Source organism: Odontesthes bonariensis, chromosome 16 (assembly GCF_027942865.1).
Source record: "Odontesthes bonariensis isolate fOdoBon6 chromosome 16, fOdoBon6.hap1, whole genome shotgun sequence".
Classification (NCBI taxonomy): domain Eukaryota; kingdom Metazoa; phylum Chordata; class Actinopteri; order Atheriniformes; family Atherinopsidae; genus Odontesthes; species Odontesthes bonariensis.
Window position 1 is genome coordinate 521,502 of NC_134521.1, and position 27,012 is coordinate 548,513.

A 27,012-nucleotide genomic window follows, 5' to 3' on the forward strand; every position below is an offset into this window, starting at 1 on the left:
GTATGCAGTATGTAGTATGTAGTGTGCAGTATGCAGTATGTAGTATGTAGTATGCAGTATGTAGTATGTAGTATGCAGTATGTAGTATGCAGTATGTAGTATGTAGTGTGCAGTATGCAGTATGTAGTATGTAGTATGCAGTATGCAGTATGTAGTATGAAGTAAGTAGAATGAAGTAAGTAGAATGTAGTATGCAGTATGTAGTATGTAGTATGCAGTATGTAGTATGCAGTATGTAGTATGTAGTGTGCAGTATGCAGTATGTAGTATGTAGTATGCAGTATGTAGTATGTAGTATGCAGTATGTAGTATGTAGTATGCAGTATGTAGTATGTAGTATGCAGTATGTAGTATGCAGTATGCAGTATGTAGTATGCAGTATGTAGTATGCAGTATGTAGTATGCAGTATGTAGTATGTAGTATGTAGTATGCAGTATGCAGTATGTAGTATGAAGTAAGTAGAATGAAGTAAGTAGAATGCAGTATGTAGTATGTAGTATGCAGTATGTAGTATGTAGTATGTAGTATGAAGTAAGTAGAATGTAGTATGTAGTATGCAGTATGCAGTATGTATTATGTATTATGTAGTATGTAGTATGTAGTATGCAGTAAGTAGTATGTAGTATGTAGTATGTAGTATGCAGTATGTAGTATGCAGTATGTAGTATGTAGTATGTATTATGTAGTATGCAGTATGTAGTATGCAGTATGCAGTATGTAGTATGTAGTATGCAGTATGCAGTATGTAGTATGAAGTAAGTAGAATGTAGTATGTAGTATGTATTATGTATTATGTATTATGTAGTATGCAGTATGCAGTATGCAGTATGTAGTATGTAGTATGTAGTATGCAGTAAGTAGTATGTAGTATGTAGTATGCAGTAAGTAGTAAGTAGTAAGTAGTATGCAGTATGCAGTAAGTAGTATGTAGTATGTAGTATGTAGTATGCAGTATGTAGTATGTAGTATGGGGTAGGCGGTTTCGAACACAGCCAATGTCATGATCATGTTTTATCTGCAGCAGTCATGTGACCTCTGTCAGAAAGCTGCAATGCATGCTGGGTACCTGGTAGGCGGAGCCTGGGAAGGCCGCTGGCTGCGTGCAGAAAGCTGGAAGGATGTACAGGAAGTCACATGATCACAACAAGGTTACAAAAAGAAAGAAATGATAAAAATCCGAATTAAAAACAGCAGAAACGTGTTGATAAAATGGGGTTAAAACTCTTAAATAAAAAGGATGTAGAATAAAAATTTAAAATAAGAGCAGTGTTTTATTTTTAAACTCCACTATTTAATTAAACTATATCTTTTATTTTTGAAGAAAAAGACTACATAATGAACATAAAGTGATGTAACCTGGAGGGAAGACGGGGGAGGCCGGTCCTTCGGGGAAGAAAGGACGATACGGGGGAGGCTGCGCACTCATCTGGAGGAAGGACGGAGCTTCTTCTGTTTTCTGCAGGACAGGAAACATTCTTTCAAAGTAAAAGTTTAACATTCTCTGAACATTTCATTTCACAAGGAGGCGAAGAATGGAACATTTTTTACATAAAGTATGAAACTCTTTCCTCTTTGTGACCGTCTGACTCAGCGTTTCTCTCAATAGATTCACTCAGGGCTGCGTCTAACGTCTGGTCAGCTGTCTTCATACCAGCTCTAATCTAATATACCGGTAACCATGACAACCAGCCTATAGAAACAGCTGTTATTCTTATTGCTGCCTCGTGTCTCTGACAGACAAACAGTTTGTTGTGTCCAGTTAAAGCTGTCAAAGCTGCTGGGAAAGTTTTCTCTGCTGTTTGGACCCAAACTGAACTCAGTGCTGTGTTTAATAAACAGATTTATCAAATCTACAGAAACCAGTTTAATAAACAGATTCAGATTCTCCACCAGCAGGCGGTTCCATGCAGAAACCAGTTTAAAACAGAATAGTTCAGGCTCATTCAGCTGCTCCTAACCATCCAACCATCCTCTCATCCGTCTGAAATGTTCCACAGAATCATCTCCAGCTGAAGAGCTTCTCTCAGCAGAGTTTATACCAGATCAGAGAGTCTCAGCCCCCTAAAGCACCTGTTTTATGAATCAAAATCACCTGTTTTATGGATCTAAATCACCTGTTTTATGAATCAAAATCACCTGTTTTATGAATCTAAATCACCTGTTTTATAAATCTAAATCACCTGTTTTATGAATCTAAATCACCTGTTTTATGAATCTAAATCACCTGTTTTATAAATCTAAACCACCTGTTTTATGAATCAAAATCACCTGTTTTATGAATCTAAATCACCTGTTTTATAAATCAAAATCACCTGTTTTATGAATCTAAATCACCTGTTTTATAAATCTAAATCACCTGTTTTATGAATCTAAATCACCTGTTTTATGAATCTAAATCACCTGTTTTATGAATGGAGTCTGGTGTGAGAGGATGTGAACTCACCTCCAGCTGAAGAGCTTCTCTCTGCTTTTCTGATCGACTGATGGAGGATCCTCTGAGAACAAGCTGTCAGGAAGAAGCTGTCAGAGGCAGAGGTGGAGAGGCCAGCCCTCCTCCTCCTCCTCCTCCTCCTCCTCCTCCTCCTCCTCCTCTTCCTCTTCCTCCTCCTCCTCCTCCTCCTCCTCCTCCTCCTCCTCCTCCTCCTCCTACAAGGCGGCGACGAGGCGGCGACGAGGCGGCGACGAGGCGGCGACGAGGCGGCGACAAGGCGGCGACAAGGCGGCGACAAGGCAACAACAAGGCGGCGACAAGGCGGCGACAAGTCGGCAATAAGGCAGCAGCAGCAACAAGGCAGCGACAAGGCAGCGACAAGGCAGCGACAAGGCAGCGACAAGGCAGCGACAAGGCAGCAACAAGTTAGCGACAAGGCAGCGACAAGGCAACAACAAGGCAGCAGCAGCAACAAGGCAGCAACAAGGCAGCAACAAGGCGGCAACAAGGCAGCAACAAGGCAGCAACAAGGCAGCGACAAGGCAGCGACAAGGCAGCGACAAGGCAGCAACAAGTTAGCGACAAGGCAGCGACAAGGCAGCAACGAGGCAGCAACGAGGCAGCAACGAGGCAGCGACAAGGCGGCGACAAGGCGGCGACAAGGCAGCAACAAGGCGGCGACAAGGCGGCGACAAGGCGGCGACAAGGAAGCAACAAGGCAGCAACAAGGCAGCAACAAGGCAGCAACAAGGCAGCAACAAGGCGGCGAAAAGGCAGCGACAAGGAAGCAACAAGGCAGCAACAAGGCAGCAACAAGGCGGCGAAAAGGCAGCGACAAGGCAGCAACAAGGCAGCAACAAGGCAGCAACAAGGCGGCGAAAAGGCGGCGACAAGGAAGCAACAAGGCAGCAACAAGGCAGCAACAAGGCGGCGAAAAGGCAGCGACAAGTCAGCGACAAGGCGGCGACAAGGCGGCGACAAGGCAGCAACAAGGCAGCGACAAGGCGGCGACAAGGCAGCAACAAGGCGGCGAGCCAGAGTTTAAACAACTTTGTTCCCTTTAAGAGAGTTTAGCTCTTTCTTTAACTTGGCTGTACGAGTTTTTAGACTCATTTGGAATGTAATGAATTGGATTTGATTGGATGATGAATGTATTGCGCTGAACTGGACTGAATTGGACTGAACTGGACTGGACTGAATTGGACTGAACTGGACTGGACTGAATTGGACTGAACTGGACTGAACTGTACTGAATTGAACTGAACTGGACTGAATTGGACTGAATTGGACTGAACTGGACTGAATTGGACTGAACTGGACTGGACTGGACTGAATTGGACTGAACTGGACTGAACTGGACTGAACTGTACTGAATTGAACTGAACTGGACTGAATTGGACTGAATTGAACTGAACTGGACTAAATTGAACTGAACTGGACTGAACTGATCTGAAGTGGACTGAACTGGACTAAATTGAACTGAACTGGACTGAACTGATCTGAAGTGGACTGATCTGAAGTGGACTGATCTGAAGTGGACTGAACTGAAGTGGACTGAACTGGACTGAATTGGACTGAATTGATTTGAATTGTACTTAACTGGACTAAATTGGACTGAACTGGACTGAATTGGACTGAATTAAAATGAACTGGACTGAATTGGACTGAACTGGACTGAACTGATCTGAATTGGACTGAATTGAACTGAACTGGACTGAATTGGACTGAACTGGACTGAATTGGACTGAATTGAACTGAACTGGACTTAACTGGACTGAACTGGACTGAATTGGACTGAATTGGACTGAACTGAAGTGGACTGAATTGGACTGAATTGGACTGAACTGATCTGAATTGGACTGAACTGGACTGAATTGGACTGAACTGGACTGAACTGAAGTGGACTGAATTGGACTGAATTGGACTGAATATAAATACAAATGATGTTGAAACCAACTCAAACCGATTTCCTCTCTAACTGGTTAAATAATGACGAGCTGCTGAAAGAACACCTTCTGTTTATTTATTTTGGTTATTTATACATGACATCATTTGTTTGTTTCGTCCACCTTTATTTACAAACATGTTTGTCCACCAGGCAGCTCGTAACCCTCGGGAACCTTAAACGCATCACAGCTTCTACCTGTAGGTGCCTCAGCCAATCAGGAGGCAGCCTTTCTCAGCCAATCAGGAGGCAGCCTTCCCCCCTGTGGGACTCTTTTCCACCCCCTGGTGGCCAGAGTCGGTCACTGCGGCTTTGAGCTGGACTCCTGGGCTGGAAGGACTCCCTACATGAGAAGCCTGAAGCGAACGCGCTGGAAACATTTCTGACATGTGGAAAGAAGGTTTCTGCTCTAACTTTATCTTATCGTTTCCTACTCTAAAGGGACGTTTCAGGGAAATTAGGTTGAGAGGCAGAAATCCTCCTGAATCATCATCATGATGTCACAGAAGTTTGGTTTCCATTCAGGTGGGATTAAAGTCTCATTTCAGACTTTTCTCTTTTGATCTGACTCGGGTTAAAGGGGAGGTACATTCAGGCGGTCCATCTGCAGCACCAACAGGGGAGGCCGACGCCACCACACCCGGCCCAGGTGCTCCTCTGGGGGGCATCGTCTCCGCTGGCCTGGAGGACCGCCGGGCTCTGGTGGTCCCGCCATATCACGAGGAGGTGGCGGCCTGTTTGTTGCGGAATGTTTCAAAGAAGGCCATCATGCCCTTCCTCACGCCGCCGCCGTTTCCCTTGGTCCTCCTCGTCATCATCAGGCTGGAGCTGCTGCTGCCGTGCTGATGGGAAGTGAGCGGAGGGAAGGCGGCGCTGTCCATGGAGTTGGCTCGTTTCACTTTGGACGGGGTCACACGCCACGACTTGGTTCTGGGAGGAGGAGTCTGAGCCACCAGACACCTCTGATACTGGACCTGACGAGGAGAGAAGCTTCAGATTAGACTGTTCTGAGCTCAGCCGCCAGCAGGGGGCGACAGAAGCTTCAGATTAGACTGTTCTGAGCTCAGCTGCCAGCAGGGGGCGATAGAAGCTCCTTCTTTTTGCTGCTGATTTCACAGTTAACAGGGTTACACCTCATCCTGATTGAAAGCGAGCGAAACTGATGCAATACGACGACAAAATTTCGTGAGGATGTCCTGATATGCAGCGTGAGGAGTTTGTTGGGAGTGATTCTATCGGGTCAGAAAGTACTCACTTGAAACACCGAGTTCTCCGGCTCCCTTCGGTTCAGATCTTTGTGGTTGGGGGTCATTAACCATTGGGTGCTGTTCCACGGTGGAGATCAGCTTCTCCTCGTCCATTATTCCCTGAGTGATGCTGACCTGTTGCTAACTAGCTGGTCAACAGGAAGCAGCGTGTTCATTTCAACCAATAAGAAGCGTATGTCGTCCAGATAGAGACAGCGCGGGCGATTTTATAAGATGGACGGAGCGACATCGCTCGCAGCATGTCAGGACGGGTTGATGGAAAGTAGCATTCTGATCACTTTTCATCAATCGCTCGGTCGCGTTCAGTCAGAATGAGGTATAAGGGTTATTTCCACAGCTAACAGGGTTAAAGTTCACTCCTCACCATACACGCAGCCTGGACGGCCTCAGACAGGATTCCTGCATCCGGTTCGCACCAGAACACGTGACACTCGAACCGCTGCGTGCCGCCGTCAGCGATCACGGCGAACGTGTGGCTGTCATGGCCGACGCCCAGGAAGGTGAGGAACCGTACCTGGCACTCCCAGATGGGCTCATCGCCGTCCTGTGGGCAGCAGAACAGATGTGTTAAACCCAGGCGTGGTGACCTTTGACCTGAACTCGGTGCACCGGGGTCAGTACCTCCCCCTTCCACAAAGAGAGCACGTTGTCGGTGACGTGGATGACCGTGCGCTCCCAGTCGTCTCGATCTGTGGAGTTCATGATGCTTTCTATGGCTCTGTTCAGCACCTCCATACCTGCAACACCAAACAGATCTCAGTCCTGCAGGACTTAGGGACGCCTGCTGGAAACAACCAACCACAGAAGGACCGAGCCGCCATGACATCATTCTGAATCCAGGTCAGCTTTGGCACCGAAGCCTGCTCTTTGAAAACTAAATCAGACTGACGTCCACAAAAACACATGCATCAATGGACTGTTGGTTACATTCTAAAATATGAGCTGATTTAAGGTCCTCTTTACTTTAAATGGGACCATTATTTATTTCATGTTGCCCTACAGATGACCTGAAACGAGTTTATGAGACCATAAACTATTATCTCATAGATTTATATTCAGTTTTGTTTTTCACACAGCCTAGGAAACAGGTTTGTGACCCAGAGTCTGGGGCAGGGTCAGGGGTTTGGATTAAAATCATGTGCACTGGCCTACAGAACTGTGGGGAAGGATAGTGTAGGGTGAGAGAAGTGGTCTCCCACACCAGAGATCAGGGTTCGATCCCCAGGCAGAGCACCAGGGCAGAGGAACGAGAGGGGCCTGTGGGGGTGGTCATTTATCAATGCCGGGGTGTGGCCCAGCACCAGCACCCCCTAAAAGGGATGTGCCGCCGGGCCCACTCCCAGCCCGGGCCACGCACATCCCTACATAAGAAATTAAAAGAAAGGGGTGCAAGGGTGTTTCTTAAAATGAATTAGTAATGGTTTAAATAAATAAAAAGTTAAATTTAAAAAATAAAGAATATATAAAAATTAATTAGTTATTACGTAATGTTTTTTTTGGTTATTTTTAAATTTTTTAAGGAAGGAAAAATAAAAAGTAAAAATTTAAAATAAAAAGGGATTTCAAGAGGAGGAGTAGGGGACCTCCCTAAGTGCTTGTTAGATTAGTAAAAAGTGCTAGAAAATAAGTGCTTGTAAAAAAGTGCTAAAACCACACAATAAAAAGAAAAGCACTTTGAATTGTTTGTACATGAAATGTGCTATATAAATAAATTTGATTTATTGATTGATAAAAAACACACAATAGTAAATATATACAGTAAATAAAAATTTGTAACAAAGGGTACCGTAGTCCTGCCTATAAAATCCAATTTTCTATGAATATGTTTAAAAATAATGGGGGTGTTTTTTTTATTTTTTATTATTTAACATCTTGCCCTGGAGGGGAATCGAACCACGGTCTGCTGTCTAGTAGACCGGGGCTCTATCCCCTCTGCTATGGGTGGGTTAAAGTTTAATGGGATCCGCCCAGGCCTGGGGAGACCGTGCCAGGAGGCGCCGGTGGGAGTTGGCTGTCATTCATCGTTGAGTCCTCCCGGCACGGTGGTCCCAAGCCTGTGAATCCAAGCCTTCTCCGCTCTCTTCCTCTGCCCACAGGTCCAACGGTCGTTGTTCTGTAGACCGGATATGACCAGGTGGGTGGGTGAATGAAGCTGGAGATGTTGGACCAGGGGGGTGGTGAGTCGACCTTCCCCAATGAGCCTAGGATGGGAAATGCCGTATCAAGGTAAGGGTTGTGGATGAATTTCCTATTTCGGTAATGGTGGCTATGTTTGGGTTGGGGTGTAGGTCTATGGTCTGAGTATTTGGATCTTGTGAGGATGGATTGAAGGCTTTTGTGTTTCCTATAGGCTGAGGTGATCTGGTGGTTAAGGGTTAAGGAGAAGTTCGGCCCCAGGGGGTTTTTACAGCCCAGTGAAGGTGGCTGAGTAATCTGGCTTTAAGCCATTACCTACAGTCTTAGTCAACTTATTATTCTGAACTGTCTCTTTGTGTTTGTTTTGGTGAATGGAATAAAACCACAGACGCTCACGCCTGAAACAGCACGAGGTGGGAGTGCTGAAGGTGTCCTCAGGTGCATCATTCCTATTGTACAAACTTTTCCATTGGTTGTCGTGCCATGGACCACATGACAGAAACCTTTTTCTGGTAGAGATCCCAGAGGAGAAACTTCTCCCAGGTGTGACTCTTTCCTACCCATGGCCCTGGAAACTGGCAGGTTTCCCACGTACTGGACCTCAAACTTTTGGACCTGCTTCCTCACCGCCTCCAGAAACTCCACTGAAAGAACAGAGAGTGATCAATACCCCGGCGCCCGCAGCTGATTGGCCGATCGGGGGAACGCAGCAGGGGCTTCACCTTGTCGGGGCAGGTCTTCAGGTGAGATACTCTCCATGGTCAGTGAGCGGGATGGCCTCATCAAAGCCTTCTCAGACATCATCTGCACAGAATAATACAACAGAATTAAAACAGTGTTCCAGGTCCAACTCCCAGCTGGTTCTTCCTGCGGGGAGTCTGCATGTTCCCCACAGAGATGCCCGGGTTCCCCACAGACATGCCCGGGTTCCCCACAGAGATGTCCGGGTTCCCCACAGAGATGCCCGGGTTCCCCACAGAGATGCCCGGGTTCCCCACAGAGATGTCCGGGTTCCCCACAGAGATGCCCGGGTTCCCCACAGAGATGCCCGGGTTCCCCACAGAGATGCCCACAGAGATGCCCACAGAGATGCCCACAGAGATGCCCGGGTTCCCCACAGAGATGCCCGGGTTCCCCACAGAGATGCCCAGGTTCCCCACAGAGATGCCCGGGTTCCCCACAGAGATGCCCGGGTTCTACCCAGGTACCCGCCTCTGGCCCGATACCAATACGCTCCAGCCCCCCCGCGACCCGACCAACGGATGGACGGAACAGTCTTATATGGTGTTAATTTGGGCGTGGAGTATGCAAATCTACTATCCTCGTGCACTTAAATACGCACGGGTGGCATTCATCATTGACGCATATTGCATCTGGCGTGGTGAGCAAAAAGTGAGAGAAATTTAGGATAAAAACACGAAATGTTCTTGCCCAACGTGCCTCATAGAAAACTCTTTTATATTCGGGGACCAGAGAAAGTTGCATAGCGGCGGTTATTATTCCAATAAAACCCACGTTGTTGTGGGCTTTTTAAACGCACCATGCCTAAAATCACTTTTTCTGTACGAGACCTTCGTTTGGAAAAAGTGAGAGAAATTTAGAATAAAAATATGAAAATGTTCCTGCATGAGGCCCAGTGTTTGTTTGTAACTTCAGATCATTTAAATCACATATTGATCACCAGACTTTCTCCTCATAAACATGAGCGTTTTACATCATTAACCCTTTGTGCGGTCTTAACATTGTGTTTACTCCTCTTTGTCCTACGGGTCAGAAATGCCCCGCCCTACCAAAGCCCCAAAATAAAGCAACTTAATAGAATTTTAAATCCAAAATCTATTTAGTACGATGAAACCACCTGTTATTTATCTATTCAACTCAATTCAATACATTTTTTATCATGTATTTTTTGTTACACAATACAAAAAGACAATCACCAGTTTTCAGGATTACACTTTTTTTTTCTTTACTGTCAGTTGGACCAACAGTTTTCTTGTTTTCTCAGTTTTCTTTTACATAATAAAGGTTTATTATTGCTATTATATAAATGTGAAGTAATTACTTCTGAATTAATTATATTGAAAGGGAAAAAAACAGTGAACTTTTTTCTGGTGTTTAAATGTTTTTATAATTCACGGGTCAGAAATGACCCATAAGACAATCTTTGTACCCTAGTGGTGTACAGCCCACATGGAAACATGAACAAAAATAAAGTGTGACTTTTTCTAATGATGGGGTCCCTTTAGGAAAAGTCATAACATTTCAAGTTGGAAAAAGATAGTTTAAGGTATTTTTTCTACAGCTAAACATGGTGGTGGCTCACTTTGGACCCCAAGACAACAGGAGGGTTAAATACGCACGGGTGGCATTCATCATTTACGCACTTTTTCCGAAGTTAAGAGGGTTTGTTTGTAACTTCAGATCATTCAAACCACATATTGATCACCAGACTTTGTGTCTCCAGGTGTGTCGGCGGCAGAGTTGCTCACCTTTGAGCACATCTCGTGCAGCGCAGTGGCGATGGCTTTGGCCGGCGCGTCGCAGCGGAACACGTGACACTTCAGCACGCAGCTGTCCTTATCCCCCGCCACGAAGGCGAAGTCCCTGAGCGCAGAAACACACAGAGAGGTCATCAGGGGCAGTAACGGGTGGGTAATAAGGTGTCACTGCGAGTGTTTACCTGTCCCTGCCCAGGTGAGGGGGCGTGGCCGAGAGACAGAGAGGGACAGCGTTAGTGAGACAGAGACGTGACTGAAAGGTGACTTTCATTTTTATCAGCAGAGTGTTTAGCCTAGCTTAGCATAAACATTGGTCAGCTCCAGTTATTTACACTTATTGAATACTGTTTTCCATGTCTCTATGTACTACATTACCCATGAGCCTCAGCTGCTGTCACTTTGAACAATAAACCAGCTGATTGGCTGACTGTCTGAACAGATCGTCAACACAGCTGCTCTGTGATTGGCTGACCTTCCATTGTTGCAGCCGACCCCCCACACACGAATGTTGATGATTGGCTGAGAGTGGAGGGGGGTGTGGTCTAAAGGATCCAACATGGTTAAGGTGTCTTTCTTCAGAACCAGCATCATCTCCCTGCCCTGCAGAGACAGAGAGACAGGTGTGTAAACAGGTGAACAGGTGAACAGGTAAACAAGTGAACAGGTAAACAAGTGAACAGGTGAACAGGTAAACAGGTGAACAGGTGAACAGGTGAACAGGTAAACAGGTGAACAGGTGAACAGGTGAACAGGTAAACAAGTGAACAGGTAAACAGGTGAACAGGTGAACAGGTGAACAGGTAAACAAGTGAACAGGTAAACAGGTGAACAGGTAAACAGGTGCACAGGTGAACAGGTGCACAGGTGAACAGGTAAACAGGTGAACAGGTGCACAGGTGAACAGGTAAACAGGTAAACAGGTGAACAGGTGAACAGGTGAACAGGTAAACAGGTGAACAGGTGAACAGGTGAACAGGTAAACAAGTGAACAGGTAAACAGGTGAACAGGTGAACAGGTGAACAGGTAAACAAGTGAACAGGTAAACAGGTGAACAGGTAAACAGGTGCACAGGTGAACAGGTGCACAGGTGAACAGGTAAACAGGTGAACAGGTGCACAGGTGAACAGGTAAACAGGTAAACAGGTGAACAGGTGAACAGGTGAACAGGTAAACAGGTGAACAGGTGAAAAGGTGCACAGGTGAACAGGTAAACAGGTAAACAGGTGAACAGGTGAACAGGTAAACAGGTGAACAGGTAAACAGGTGAACAGGTGAACAGGTAAACAGGTGAACAGGTAAACAGGTGAACAGGTAAACAGGTGAACAGGTAAACAGGTGAACAGGTGAACAGGTAAACAGGTGAACAGGTAAACAGGTGAACAGGTGAACAGGTAAACAGGTGAACAGGTGAACAGGTAAAAAGGTGAACAGGTAAACAGGTGAACAGGTAAACAGGTGAACAGGTGAACAGGTGAACAGGTGAACAGGTAAACAAGTGAACAGGTAAACAGGTGAACAGGTAAACAGGTGCACAGGTGAACAGGTGCACAGGTGAACAGGTGAACAGGTGCACAGGTGAACAGGTAAACAGGTAAACAGGTGAACAGGTAAACAGGTGAACAGGTAAACAGGTAAACAGGTGAACAGGTAAACAGGTAAACAGGTGAACAAGTGAACAGGTAAACAGGTGAACAAGTGAACAGGTAAACAGGTGAACAGGTAAACAGGTGAGCAGGTAAACAGGTGAACAGGTGAACAGGTGAACAGGTAAACAGGTGAGCAGGTAAACAGGTAAACAGGTAAACAGGTGAACAGGTGAACAGGTAAACAGGTGAACAGGTGAACAGGTAAACAGGTGAACAGGTAAACAGGTAAACAGGTAAACAGGTGAACAGGTAAACAGGTAAACAGGTAAACAGGTGAACAGGTGAACAGGTGAACAGGTAAACAGGTGAACAGGTGAACAGGTAAACAGGTGAACAGGTGAACAGGTGAACAGGTAAACAGGTGAACAGGTAAACAGGTGAACAGGTGAACAGGTAAACAGGTGAAAAGGTAAACAGGTAAACAGGTGAACAGGTGAACAGGTAAACAGGTGAACAGGTGAACAGGTAAACAGGTGAAAAGGTAAACAGGTGAACAGGTGAACAGGTGAACAGGTGAACAGGTAAACAGGTAAACAGGTAAACAGGTGAACAGGTAAACAGGTGAACAGGTGAACAGGTGCACAGGTGCACAGGTGAACAGGTAAACAGGTAAACAGGTGAACAGGTAAACAGGTAAACAGGTAAACAGGTGAACAGGTGAGCAGGTGAACAGGTAAACAGGTAAACAGGTAAACAGGTGAACAGGTGAACAGGTGAACAGGTGAACAGGTAAACAGGTAAACAGGTGAACAGGTGAACAGGTGAACAGGTAAACAGGTGAACAGGTAAACAGGTGAACAGGTGAACAGGTAAACAGGTGAACAGGTAAACAGGTGAACAGGTGAACAGGTAACCAATTGAAAAGGTAAACAGGTAAACAGGTGAACAGGTGAAAAGGTAAACAGGTAAACAGGTAAACAGGTGAACAGGTGCACAGGTGTAAACGTGTCATCAGTGACACACTTTAAACTGTTTGAGCAGTTTAGTGATGTTTTGTGGTGACAGCCTATCAGAGCAGAGATTCTTCTGACATCATCAGGAAGAAGAATCGGTCTAATGGAGGCTAAACTGATGGTCTGTATGTTCCTGTAGGTTTGGACAGCTTTAACATACTGCGCAGGTGTTACAGACAGACAGGTGTTACAGACAGACAGGTGTTACAGACAGACAGGTGCACAGACAGACAGGTGTTACAGACAGACAGGTGTTACAGACAGACAGGTGCACAGACAGACAGGTGTTACAGACAGACAGGTGTTACAGACAGACAGGTGTTACAGACAGACAGGTGCACAGACAGACAGGTGTTACAGACAGACAGGTGTTACAGACAGACAGGTGTTACAGACAGACAGGTGCACAGACAGACAGGTGTTACAGACAGACAGGTGTTACAGACAGACAGGTGTTACAGACAGACAGGTGTTACAGACAGGTGTTACAGACAGACAGGTGTTACAGACAGGTGTTACAGACAGACAGGTGTTACAGACAGACAGGTGTTACAGACAGGTGTTACAGACAGGTGTTACAGACAGACAGGTGCACAGACAGACAGGTGTTACAGACAGACAGGTGCACAGACAGACAGGTGTTACAGACAGACAGGTGTTACAGACAGACAGGTGTTACAGACAGACAGGTGCACAGACAGACAGGTGTTACAGACAGACAGGTGTTACAGACAGACAGGTGCACAGACAGACAGGTGTTACAGACAGACAGGTGCACAGACAGACAGGTGCACAGACAGACAGGTGCACAGACAGACAGGTGTTACAGACAGACAGGTGCACAGACAGACAGGTGTTACAGACAGACAGGTGTTACAGACAGACAGGTGTTACAGACAGACAGGTGTTACAGACAGGTGTTACAGACAGGTGTTACAGACAGGTGTTACAGACAGAAAGGTGTTACAGACAGGTGTTACAGACAGACAGGTGTTACAGACAGGTGTTACAGATAGGTGTTACAGACAGACAGGTGCACAGACAGACAGGTGTTACAGACAGACAGGTGCACAGACAGACAGGTGTTACAGACAGGTGTTACAGATAGGTGTTACAGACAGACAGGTGCACAGACAGACAGGTGTTACAGACAGACAGGTGTTACAGACAGACAGGTGCACAGACAGACAGGTGTTACAGACAGACAGGTGCACAGACAGACAGGTGCACAGACAGACAGGTGCACAGACAGACAGGTGTTACAGACAGACAGGTGTTACAGACAGACAGGTGTTACAGACAGACAGGTGTTACAGACAGGTGTTACAGACAGGTGTTACAGACAGGTGTTACAGACAGAAAGGTGTTACAGACAGGTGTTACAGACAGACAGGTGTTACAGACAGGTGTTACAGATAGGTGTTACAGACAGACAGGTGTTACAGACAGACAGGTGTTACAGACAGACAGGTGTTACAGACAGACAGGTGTTACAGACAGACAGGTGTCTCACCTCCCCCCAGGCCCCCAGCCTGTCTCTCTGCTCGGGGCTGCTGCAGTGAGACAGCTGCTGGATGACGTTACTGACGGCCAGGCTGCTGCGCCCGGGAGAAAGGTCCTCCTCCTCCACCTGCAGCCAGCCCAGAGAGCGCACGGCAAAGCACTGCAGGGGGGGGGGCAAACAGGTGAGGGGCAAACAGGAGAGGGGCAGACAGGTGGGGGGGGGGGGGGGGGGGGGCAGAGAGATAAGCACAAACAGGAAGAGAGATCAGAACAGAATAATTCCTGATCCTCCGTTTTCATTCTTAAACAATAACTGAACCTTTCTGTGGTTACAACGTAAGCAGATACGATAACTTCTTTTCAATTAATCAGAGATTAGTCCAACATATCTTAAATTTGATAAGTTATGTATCATGAGAACAATTTTATTAATAATTATTAGTATTATTATTCTGTAACATTTTTATTTATATAGTCGGTGATAATAGTTTACACATTGAAAATAAAATCAAAATAAGAAATTAAAATTAGGAATTAATTTGTTAATAGAATAAATGTCTGAAAGAACATTAAAGTTCTTTTTTAAATGAATGTAAAATAAACTTTTATCCTGGCTGCCATTGGACGGCTGACGGAGGGTCCTGTGGACGTCCTACCTTTGAGTCGGGGTCCCGGTTGGTGGGGTCATCTTCATTCCAGGAGGACCTGAGACACAAAGGAATGAGAGTAACACCTGCAGGTCCTCACAAGGCTGTGAACTACGGGGACGTGTGTGTGTTTTCATGAGGCCCCGGAGCAGGGGCAGCACCCCCTAGTGGTGAGGGGTCAGAACTGCAAGACCAAAAGTTAGCCTTTAAAGCCCCCCCACCCTGAGTAAAACAGGCCCCACATTAACACCAGATCCCAGACGTGTTTGAATAGAATAGAATAGAATCGCCTTTATTGTCATCATAATTTGCATTACAATGAGATTTGGTTGCAACTCCAAAGGTGCTTATAAGACATCAGAAATTAAAACAAGACTAAGTAAGTTTAAATATATTTAAATAAAATTAAATAAAATTAAATAAAATGAAGGCACAGTAATAAAATATAAAATATTGCACATATTTCCAAAATTGCACAGTTCTCATTGCGTGTGGGGATGAATGTACTGTAAAGATTTGGTGTCTATTTATTTCTATTGTTCAGTAAAGTGATGGCTCTTGGATAGAAGCTGTTCCTGAGCCTATTTGTCCTGGATTTGTGTGACCTGTGACGTCGTCCAGACGGTAGCAGGTCGAACAGGTAATTTCTGGGGTGGGATGTGTCTCTTATGATGCTGTCCGCTCTGCTGAGGTAGCGAGAAGTGGTGACATGTTCAACATGTTCCCGTAAACTGAGGAATGAAACAGGATGTGCCAGATGCTGAGCCCACCGAGCTGCCGTCCCTCTAACTAACTGATGATCTCTGAGAACAGAAACTAACAGATGAACAGCAGCTCAGGATCAGGATCTGATTACAGACGTTTCACGGATTCTTCCTGACGTTCATTTCACTGATTTTCTGCTGTTTTTATCAGGATAAAATGAGAGAAAAACATGAAAAAGATCAGAAGCTGGAACAGATTTGTTCATTGTTGTATTCATGAGTTAAAAAAGGAGAAAAAAATAGAGAAAATAAGATAAAAACATGTGGAAAAGTGTTCAGAATCCTGTGACGTCACTGGTGATTAAAATAACGACCTTGATAAAAAAAAAAAGGGTCACACTTTATCTCTGACCACTTTAAAATAGTTTTAGATGATGTCATTTAAATGTGAAGTGATTTTAGAGGACTTTTCTGCAGCCTGTTGCAACCTGGTCAGAGCGGAAAGAGCACGAAGCGGAACACGTTAACCTAACCCTTAACGGTTTGATTGTGTTAGGAGGACATGTTTGGTAGGGTTAGGCTACCTTTAACCTCTAACCCAGAGATCCTCCTTTCAAATAACACACAGCGAATACTGCACAGTATTAAGTATTTTTATTAACTTTGCGTTTTTGTAGTATTAGGTATTTTTATTAAGTATTAATTAAGGCTTAATGGTGTTTCCTAAAGGGGGCTCACTGTTAAACCTGGCAACGCAGCCCGCTTAAACACCTCGCACTTGACCACAGTGCACGTGTAGCAGTGTGATGTTTTTACACTAGATCAGGGATTCTCAACCTTTTTTCAGTGATGTACCACTTGTAAAATATTTTTTCAGCCAAGTACCCCCTAACCAGCGCAAAGCATTTTTTGTTGAAAAAAAAAACCTAGAACACTGTCTGTTTTATTAAACTTTGCAACTGCAAATAAACTGCATTCTCCTCAACTGTTTGCAAATGAAAATATATAAAAAATAGCTTAAGATCTTTAAAAATAATAATAATAATAATAATAATAACTTATAAACTTATAAATAAAGATGCCATGGGAGGATTGGAGCTGGTGGACGTGAATCCCATTAGGGCGTATTCTTCCGAATACTGTCGGAATTTTTGGGGAGCCTGTGTTTTTACCCTCTTTGTCACCTGTCCCTCTGTGTTCTCAGCAGCACCGCTGCCGCGCTTTAACCAGGACTCCATTGTTTGTGTTGTCAAGGCGACAGTGATTTATTTCATCTATCATGTAAAAGGCAAATGCCGCGATTCATGGTTATCGATCGCGTCACTGTTACGTTGCGCGCTCTAGTAGCTAGTAGAACGCTGCCATTTGGGTACCTGCCCCGCTGCCAGCTGTGTTTGTAAACATACCTGAACATACATGAACTTATATTAATTGATATTTATAATGACTTTTGAATTGATGCTATTTTCTAAATATATTTTTCAAAATCTCAAGTACCCCCTGGAGTGCCTCCAAGTACCCCAAGGGGTACGCGTACCCCCATTTGAGAACCACTGCACTAGATTGTCAAGTGAGAAGCTACTCCGGTAGGAAATTATATGAGCACCGGCAGCTTTTATTTTGAAAAGACGACTGATCCTTTGCAAGACAGCGGGTAATTTCCTGCGTCAAAATTATTATTTTTATTAAAATTTTATGTGCTGTGAATGAAAGGTGAATTATTAAAGTTACTGTTGAACATTTTGAGTTTGTGGACGTTTGTTTTGAGTGTCAGCTCTGTTCCTGTAAAATAATGTGCTTTGGAGCACTTAAACTTTGTTAAACAGTGATAGAACTGTGTTACCAGATATTTAGCTGATCTATGCTACATGAAACATTGCTAATGAAAATGCTACATCCATGTGCTGAAAATAGTACTGTTCATGGTTAAACAGGCGCTGTGGAACACTGATGAGAAAAGCCTGTTTCTGATTACTGTTTTCTGCTATTTGAATGCAGGAGCATTAAAGGTGCCTTCAGATCAGCTGTTGTCCGGCTGTTATTTCCCACAAGACACAACGCAGAATCAACTACGCTACACACGCTAGCTCCTTTAGCCAGCGCGCGCTAGCTCCTTTAGCCAGCGCGCGCTAGCTCCTTTAGCCAGCGCGCACTAGCTCCTTTAGCCAGCGCGCACTAGCTCCTTTAGCCAGCGCGCACTAGCTCCTTTAGCCAGCGTGAGATACAGGCACAATGGATCGTTTTTTTATTTATTAAAAAAGCGCAAAAACCAGCACAAAAACCATGCTCGTCCTGAATGTATCACTATAATGATAATAAATTTAATTTAGAAGGCGCCTTTCTGGACACTCAAGGTCACCGTGCATAAAGTAGATAAAAACACATCAATATCACAAGTAGTAAAAAACAAAAACATAACAATATCACAAGTAGACAGAATATGGATTGTTACAAACAAAGGCTGAGACAATGATTACAACAACAAATACAACATGAAGAAAGTCGAGGCCAGCTTCCGCTCATCCCAGTATTAAGGTAAATGTGGTCTGAATTGAAAATGTATCGGCTGTGTTGTTTCTTTTTTTGTGGGATGTTTTATATGTAGAAATGCAGATTTGCAAAAGGGGACTTCAGTATGTTGTGGTAAAAGTGGCTCTTGTGAAAACAATAGTGAGTATCGCTGCTCTAACAGATGAAACTAACAGGTCTAACTAACCCTAACCCAGGAGCAGGTTCGGCTCAGCTTACAGAGTTAAATCTGTAATATGTATATCTATAATGTAAATACCTGTCCTCAGCGGATCCGTCTGTCTCTGGGTTGGAACTCGGTCCTTCCTCCTGCTGAGAAACCACAGAAGAAGAAGGAGGCTCAACCAACTTGACCAGTTAATCTGGACTAACTAAAGTTAACCAGTTCCACCTGTCTTCACCTGTGTTTCCAGGGGCTGCAGCTTCCCAGTGAGGCGGGGGTGCTGCCACTGGGTGGCGCCGGTGGGAACGTGCCAGTAGTACGTCCCTGTGGAGTCTTTGATGGTTCTCCAGCCAGAGGGAAGATCTGGGTCCAACAGGAGGTTCTGGTCTGTCCAGATGTTGTCTGCAAAAACACTAAACAATCATTCTCCAGTCTGAAAACACTGTAAACAGTCATTCTCCAGTCTGAAAACACTGTAAACAATCATTCACCAGCCTGAAAACACTGTAAACAGTCATTCTCCAGTCTGTAAACACTGTAAACAGTCATTCTCCAGTCTGAAAACACTGCAAACACTCATTCACCAGCCTGAAAACACTGTAAACAATCATTCTCCAGTCTGAAAACACTGTAAACAGTCATCCTCCAGCCTGAAAACACTGTAAACAGTCATCCTCCAGTCTGAAAACACTGTAAACAGTCATTCTCCAGTCTGAAAACACTGTAAACAATCATTCTCCAGTCTGAAAACACTGTAAACAATCATTCTCCAGCCTGAAAACACTGTAAACAGTCATTCTCCAGTCTGAAAACTCTGTAAACAGTCATTCTCCAGTCTGAAAACACTGTAAACAGTCATTCTCCAGCCTGAAGACACTGTAAACAATCATTCTCCAGCCTGAAAACACTGTAAACAGTCATTCTCCAGTCTGAAAACTCTGTAAACAGTCATTCTCCAGTCTGAAAACACTGCAAACACTCATTCACCAGCCTGAAAACACTGTAAACAGTCATTCTCCAGTCTGAAAACACTGTAAACAGTCATTCTCCAGTCTGAAAACACTGCAAACACTCATTCACCAGCCTGAAAACACTGTAAACAATCATTCTCCAGTCTGAAAACACTGTAAACAATCATTCACCAGCCTGAAAACACTGTAAACAATCATTCTCCAGCCCGAAAACACTGTAAACAGTCATTCTCCAGTCTGAAAACACTGTAAACAATCATTCACCAGCCCGAAAACACTGTAAACAGTCATTCTCCAGTCTGAAAACACTGTAAACAATCATCCTCCAGTCTGAAAACACTGTAAACAGTCATCCTCCAGCCTGAAAACACTGTAAACAATCATCCTCCAGTCTGAAAACACTGTAAACAATCATTCTCCAGTCTGAAAACACTGTAAACAGTCATTCTCCAGTCTGTAAACACTGTAAACAATCATTCTCCAGTCTGAAAACACTGTAAACAGTCATTCTCCAGTCTGAAAACACTGTAAACAATCATTCTCCAGTCTGAAAACACTGTAAACAGTCATTCTCCAGTCTGAAAACACTGTAAACAACCATTCTCCAGCCTGAAAACACTGTAAACAATCATTCTCCAGTCTGAAAACACTGTAAACAATCATCCTCCAGTCTGAAAACACTGTAAACAACCATTCTCCAGCCTGAAAACACTGTAAACAGTCATTCTCCAGTCTGAAAACACTGTAAACAATCATCCTCCAGTCTGAAAACACTGTAAACAATCATTCTCTAGTCTGAAAACACTGTAAACAATCATCCTCCAGTCTGAAAACACTGTAAACAGTCATTCACCAGCCTGAAAACACTGTAAACAATCATTCTCTAGTCTGAAAACACTGTAAACAATCATCCTCCAGCCTGAAAACACTGCAAACAGTCATCCTCCAGTCTGAAAACACTGTAAACAGTCATTCTCTAGTCTGAAAACACTGTAAACAATCATCCTCCAGCCTGAAAACACTGCAAACAGTCATCCTCCAGTCTGAAAACACTGTAAACAACCATTCTCCAGCCTGAAAACACTATAAACAGTCATTCTCCAGCCTGAAAACACTGTAAACAGTCATCCTCCAGCCTGAAAACACTGTAAACAGTCATTCTCCAGCCTGAAAACACTGTAAACAGTCATCCTCCAGTCTGAAAACACTGTAAACAGTCATCCTCCAGCCTGAAAACACTGTAAACAATCATTCTCCAGTCTGAAAACACTGTAAACAATCATCCTCCAGTCTGAAAACACTGTAAACAGTCATCCTCCAGCCTGAAAACACTGTAAACAATCATCCTCCAGTCTGAAAACACTGTAAACAATCATTCTCCAGTCTGAAAACACTGTAAACAGTCATTCTCTAGTCTGAAAACACTGTAAACAATCATCCTCCAGCCTGAAAACACTGCAAACAGTCATCCTCCAGTCTGAAAACACTGTAAACAACCATTCTCCAGCCTGAAAACACTGTAAACAGTCATTCTCCAGTCTGAAAACACTGTAAACAATCATCCTCCAGTCTGAAAACACTGTAAACAGTCATTCTCTAGTCTGAAAACACTGTAAACAATCATCCTCCAGTCTGAAAACACTGTAAACAACCATTCTCCAGCCTGAAAACACTGTAAACAGTCATTCTCCAGTCTGAAAACACTGTAAACAACCATTCTCCAGCCTGAAAACACTGTAAACAGTCATTCTCTAGTCTGAAAACACTGTAAACAATCATCCTCCAGCCTGAAAACACTGCAAACAGTCATCCTCCAGTCTGAAAACACTGTAAACAACCATTCTCCAGCCTGAAAACACTGTAAACAGTCATTCTCCAGTCTGAAAACACTGTAAACAGTCATCCTCCAGTCTGAAAACACTGTAAACAGTCATCCTCCAGCCTGAAAACACTGTAAACAATCATCCTCCAGTCTGAAAACACTGTAAACAATCATTCTCCAGTCTGAAAACACTGTAAACAGTCATTCTCCAGTCTGAAAACACTGTAAACAGTCATTCTCCAGCCTGAAAACACTGTAAACAATCATCCTCCAGTCTGAAAACACTGTAAACAATCATTCTCCAGTCTGAAAACACTGTAAACAGTCATTCTCCAGCCTGAAAACACTGTAAACAATCATCCTCCAGTCTGAAAACACTGTAAACAATCATTCTCCAGTCTGAAAACACTGTAAACAGTCATCCTCCAGTCTGAAAACACTGTAAACAATCATCCTCCAGTCTGAAAACACTGTAAACAATCATCCTCCAGTCTGAAAACACTGTAAACAGTTTGTTTACTGTTTCTTCTTCTTCTTTGTTTGTTTACTGTTTCTTCTTCTTCTTCTTCGGGGAACATCTTCTTATTTACGGCTCAAACATCTGTCGGACAGAAACGATGCAGCGATTCCAGCTTCTGTCCAATCAGCTGCCAGCCTGAGCGGCTCACAGAAGAACTCATCATCAGGTCAAATATCGACCAGTAAAGGAACCAAACAGCATGTTAGCATCCAGGAGGTGGAAGCAGATCGATGCCCCTCTTCTTCATGTCCTCTCTTACTCTGCAGTTTTATTGCTGCAGGCGAAGGTTCCTTCGGTCAGTCGGTGCTGACTCATGAAAACTGAGCTTCATGAATTAGTAAAGGGTTCGTTTACAGTTTATATATAAATATATATATTTATATAATATACATAAGTTATATATTTAACTTCTTCTGTTGGAGACCAAATACTTTTACTGTGTTGGAGCTTTAGATCTCAGTGGGAAACACAGTTTAGGAAGGAGAGAGAAGTTTCTTACAGGTCTTAGTCCATAAAGGACAGAATCAGATATTCATAACAGGATGAAGTCAGAATGACCTGCATGAGCTGAATCTTACACCTAACCCTAACCCTAACCATACCCATACGCTAACCCTAACCCTGTCTGACTAACCCTAACCCTAACCCTGTCTGACTAACCCTAACCCTAACCATACCCATACCCTAACCATACCCATACCCATACCCATACCCATACCCTAACCCTAACCCTGTCTGACTAACCCTAACCCTAACCATACCCATACGCTAACCCTAACCCTGTCTGACTAACCCTAACCCTAACCCTGTCTGACTAACCCTAACCCTAACCATACCCATACGCTAACCCTAACCCTGTCTGACTAACCCTAACCCTAACCCTGTCTGACTAACCCTAACCCTAACCATACCCATACCCTAACCATACCCATACCCATACCCATACCCTAACCATACCCATACCCTAACCATACGCTAACCCTAACCCTGTCTGACTAACCCTAACCCTAACCCTGTCTGACTAACCCTAACCCTAACCATACCCATACGCTAACCCTAACCCTGTCTGACTAACCCTAACCCTAACCCTGTCTGACTAACCCTAACCCTAACCATACCCTAACCATACCCTAACCCTAACCCTGTCTGACTAACCCTAACCCTAACCCTGTCTGACTAACCCTAACCCTGTCTGACTAACCCTGACCCTAACCCTAACCCTGTCTGACTAACCCTAACCCTGTCTGACTAACCCTAACCCATACCCATACCCTAACCATACCCTAACCATACGCTAACCCTAACCCTGTCTGACTAACCCTAACCCTAACCCTGTCTGACTAACCCTAACCCTGTCTGACTAACCCTGACCCTAACCCTAACCCTGTCTGACTAACCCTAACCCTGTCTGACTAACCCTGACCCTAACCCTAACCCTGTCTGACTAACCCTAACCCTGTCTGACTAACCCTAACCCTGACCCTGTCTGACTAACCCTGACCCTGTCTGACTAACCCTAACCCTGTCTGACTAACCCTAACCCTGTCTGACTAACCCTAACCCTGTCTGACTAACCCTAACCCTCTGCATGCCGTATCACTAACCCTAACCCTTACCCATCCCTGCTGACTTATGTATGTTAGTGGGAATAATTCAGCTGGACTTCACTATTTTAACTGATTAAGTGTAATTTTTATTAAAAGAAAACCAGATTCCAACAGGCTGCAGATTAAAAACAGTCGGAGATAAAAGTGAAGCTGTGAACGGGAAACATCCTGAGTGTGACCCAAAGTTTATGAAAGTTGTAAATTTAATTTATGGTGACATCACTGATGACATCACACAGGATTCTGAACACATTTCCACATGTTTTTATCTTATTTTTCCCTTTTTGATCGTTTTCTGAACTCATGAAAACAGCTATGAACAAAGCTGCTCCAGCTTCTGATCTATTTCAGGTTTTTATCTTAACCCCCCTTCAGCTGTCATTCTGTCATGAAAATCCAGCTGAAATGATTCATTTATCCGTTATTATACAACATAATCTTCTATTACACATTTTAATGGACAGAGCTCAGATCCGTCACACGCTGACACCGTTTAGTCTAAGAACGAGTGTCGGTGAACCTCCAGAGACAAAAGTCCGTTAAAAATAGATTCCCTCTTTGTGTTTGAGCTCCAATGAAATGCTGGGAAACAGGAACATCTACAGTATCACACATCCAAAGAAGCAGAGTGATGCGTTCACGTCCCGCCTGATGAAACAGTTTCCTGTGAGCAGCGTCCTTTAGAGGGTCCTCACACCCTGCTGCAGCCTGAGCAGAGGACGTTCATGTAATGTGCAGCATGTCATGTGTGTTGGTGGTGCAGAGGAAACCTGCTGAGCACAACCTGATGTCCTGCACCACTCACTGCTTCAGTGTCACTGTGTCCTCTGAAAGCAGAAAGCTGCTAGCTGCAGCGTTAGCTTCTTTGTTGCTATAAGTCAGAACTGATCAGAGGACACACAGCTGCAGCGTTAGCTTCTTTGTTGCTATAAGTCAAAACTGATCAGAGGACACACAGCTGCAGCGTTAGCTTCTTTGTTGCTATAAGTCAGAACTGATCAGAGGACACACAGCTGCAGCGTTAGCTTCTTTGTTGCTATAAGTCAAAACTGATCAGAGGACACACAGCTGCAGCGTTGGCTTCATTGTTGCTATTATTCTCTTTTAATCAGCTGAGTCTGCAAACTGTGTCTAAAGGTTTATTAATTATTCAGAGCCTCTTCAGTTTCAGACTGACCCACCATCGCTGTCAGCTGTCTGACTAACCCTAACCGTGGCCCTAACTCTACCCTAATCTAACCCTAACCTAACCAACCCTAGCCTACCCTACCGTACCCTAACCAAACCAACCCTACCCTACCCTAACCCTAACCTAACCTAACCTAACCTAACCTAACCTAACCTAACCTAACCTAACCCAACCTAACCTAACCTAACCCTAACCCTAACCTAACCCAACCCAACCCAACCCAACCCTAGCCTAACCTAACCTAACCCTAACCTAGCCTAGCCTAGCCTAGCCTAGCCTAACCCTACCCTAGACCCATTGTGCTCTCAACTTTCGAACGACACACATCTCATTGCATAGCCAGCCATTCTCCATCTAGTTTTTTGGGCTCTTTCGTGCTCTTTTGGCCTGATGAATTAAAGAATTAAAAAACAAAATAGTTGTTTTTCTAAAAACCCCATAACCCTGCCGGACCCTCGGCCCCCATAACCCTGCCGGACCCTCGGTCCCCAGAACCCTGCCGGACCCTCGGCCCCCAGAACCCTGCCGGACCCTCGGTCCCCAGAACCCTGCCGGACCCTCGGTCCCCAGAACCCTGCCGGACCCTCGGTCCCCAGAACCCTGCCGGACCCTCGGTCCCCATAACCCTGCCGGACCCTCGGCCCCCAGAACCCTGCCGGACCCTCGGCCCCCATAACCCTGCCGGACCATCGGTCCCCAGAACCCTGCCGGACCCTCGGCCCCCATAACCCTGCCGGACCCTCGGTCCCCAGAACCCTGCCGGACCCTCGGTCCCCAGAACCCTGCCGGACCCTCGGTCCCCATAACCCTGCCGGACCCTCGGCCCCCAGAACCCTGCCGGACCCTCGGCCCCCATAACCCTGCCGGACCATCGGTCCCCAGAACCCTGCCGGACCCTCGGTCCCCATAACCCTGCCGGACCCTCGGCCCCCAGAACCCTGCCGGACCCTCGGCCCCCATAACCCTGCCGGACCCTCGGTCCCCAGAACCCTGCCGGACCCTCGGCCTCCAGAACCCTGCCGGACCCTCGGTCCCCAGAACCCTGCCGGACCCTCGGTCCCCAGAACCCTGCCGGACCCTCGGTCCCCAGAACCCTGCCGGACCCTCGGTCCCCATAACCCTGCCGGACCCTCGATCCCCGCTTCGTACATGCGTGTGAGCGTGTGTGAGTCTCACCGTCATAGTTCACTATGATGATGGCCAGCATGTAGTCTTTGCCCATCATGGCTCCTCCCAGGGTGGCAGTCAGCTGATCCGCAGACGCTCAGAGGCCCAGAGGACGGATGTCACAGCCTCCTCTCTCTCTCCCTGTTTCCCTGTCTAAGTGGGGGTCTCTCGTCCCTTTCTCAGTAAGAACATCAGCCTTCTTCTTCTTCTTCTTTATTTTATTCTGCCGCTGTGTTTTCCTGCCTCCTCTCTGCCTCTCTCCTCTCCCTCTGATGGAGGATGCTGGTTCCCTCCTCCTGATGATGTCATTACTGCCCTCCCTCACTGGCTCCCTGCCTCGCTCGCCCTCCACTGTAAAAAACAACAACAATACACTAAAGGAAATTAAAGCTTCCATATTGTGTAAAACTCCTTCTTCCTGTTCCTGGGAGCATATATCAGGGCGTCTGAGGTGTAAAACTCCTTCTTCCTGTTCCTGGGAGCATATATCAGGGCGTCTGAGGTGTAAAACTCCTTCTTCCTGTTCCTGGGAGCATATATCAGGGCGTCTGAGGTGTAAAACTCCTTCTTCCTGTTCCTGGGAGCATATATCAGGGCGTCTGAGGTGTATAACTCCTTCTTCCTGTTCCTGGGAGCATATATCAGGGCGTCTGAGGTGTAAAACTCCTTCTTCCTGTTCCTGGGAGCATATATCAGGGCGTCTGAAGTGTAAAACTCCTTCTTCCTGTTCCTGGGAGCATATATCAGGGCGTCTGAGGTGTAAAACTCCTTCTTCCTGTTCCTGGGAGCATATATCAGGGCGTCTGAGGTGTAAAACTCCTTCTTCCTGTTCCTGGGAGCATATATCAGGGCGTCTGAGGTGTAAAACTCCTTCTTCCTGTTCCTGGGAGCATATATCAGGGCGTCTGAGGTGTAAAACTCCTTCTCCCTGTTCCTGGGAGCATATATCAGGGCGTCTGAGGTGTAAAACTCCTTCTTTCTGTTCCTGGGAGCATATATCAGGGCGTCTGAGGTGTAAAACTTCCTTCTTCAAACAATAAAAACAATGATTAAAATCCTGAGTTCAGTCAGTTTTAAATGAGTGAAAGTGTTTTATAAACATCAGTTTTGGGGAGAGGCAGATTGTTCTGGAGGCGGCTCATTTTTAGCCTGGACCTGAACAGTTGGTGGAGTGTAAATGACTCCCATGGACGTGTCTGGGCCTTTCAAAGTAAAGCTTTAAAAACAAACAGTAAAATATTTCAATCAGATCTAAAAACGCACATGTAGCCGATGTAAAAAAGGCGTGACTTTTGTTTTAACTGATAACAT

The 27,012-nt window shown here is 45.2% G+C and overlaps 1 protein-coding gene across 3 annotated transcripts; it reads right to left on the reverse strand.

Annotated features, from left to right (window-relative positions):
• Positions 1-4,433: 4,433 nt before the first annotated feature.
• apbb3 (amyloid beta (A4) precursor protein-binding, family B, member 3) lies at positions 4,434-26,021 on the reverse strand. Of its 3 annotated transcripts, none has more exons than XM_075487236.1 (12): positions 25,711-26,021; positions 18,664-18,827; positions 18,522-18,571; positions 15,039-15,087; positions 14,393-14,542; positions 10,752-10,879; positions 10,271-10,385; positions 8,504-8,585; positions 8,285-8,425; positions 6,267-6,382; positions 6,010-6,189; positions 4,434-5,351 (listed from the first exon to the last, which is right to left on the reverse strand). In XM_075487236.1, exons 1-12 carry the CDS (start codon positions 25,757-25,759, stop codon positions 5,094-5,096), a joined length of 1,482 nt encoding a protein of 493 aa, XP_075343351.1. In that variant the 5' UTR covers positions 25,760-26,021; the 3' UTR covers positions 4,434-5,093. The 3 variants fall into 3 exon arrangements, with proteins under 3 accessions (XP_075343351.1, XP_075343352.1, XP_075343350.1); XM_075487237.1 differs by having other exon boundaries at positions 8,342-8,425; positions 18,522-18,574; XM_075487235.1 differs by having other exon boundaries at positions 18,522-18,574.
• Positions 26,022-27,012: the final 991 nt, after the last annotated feature.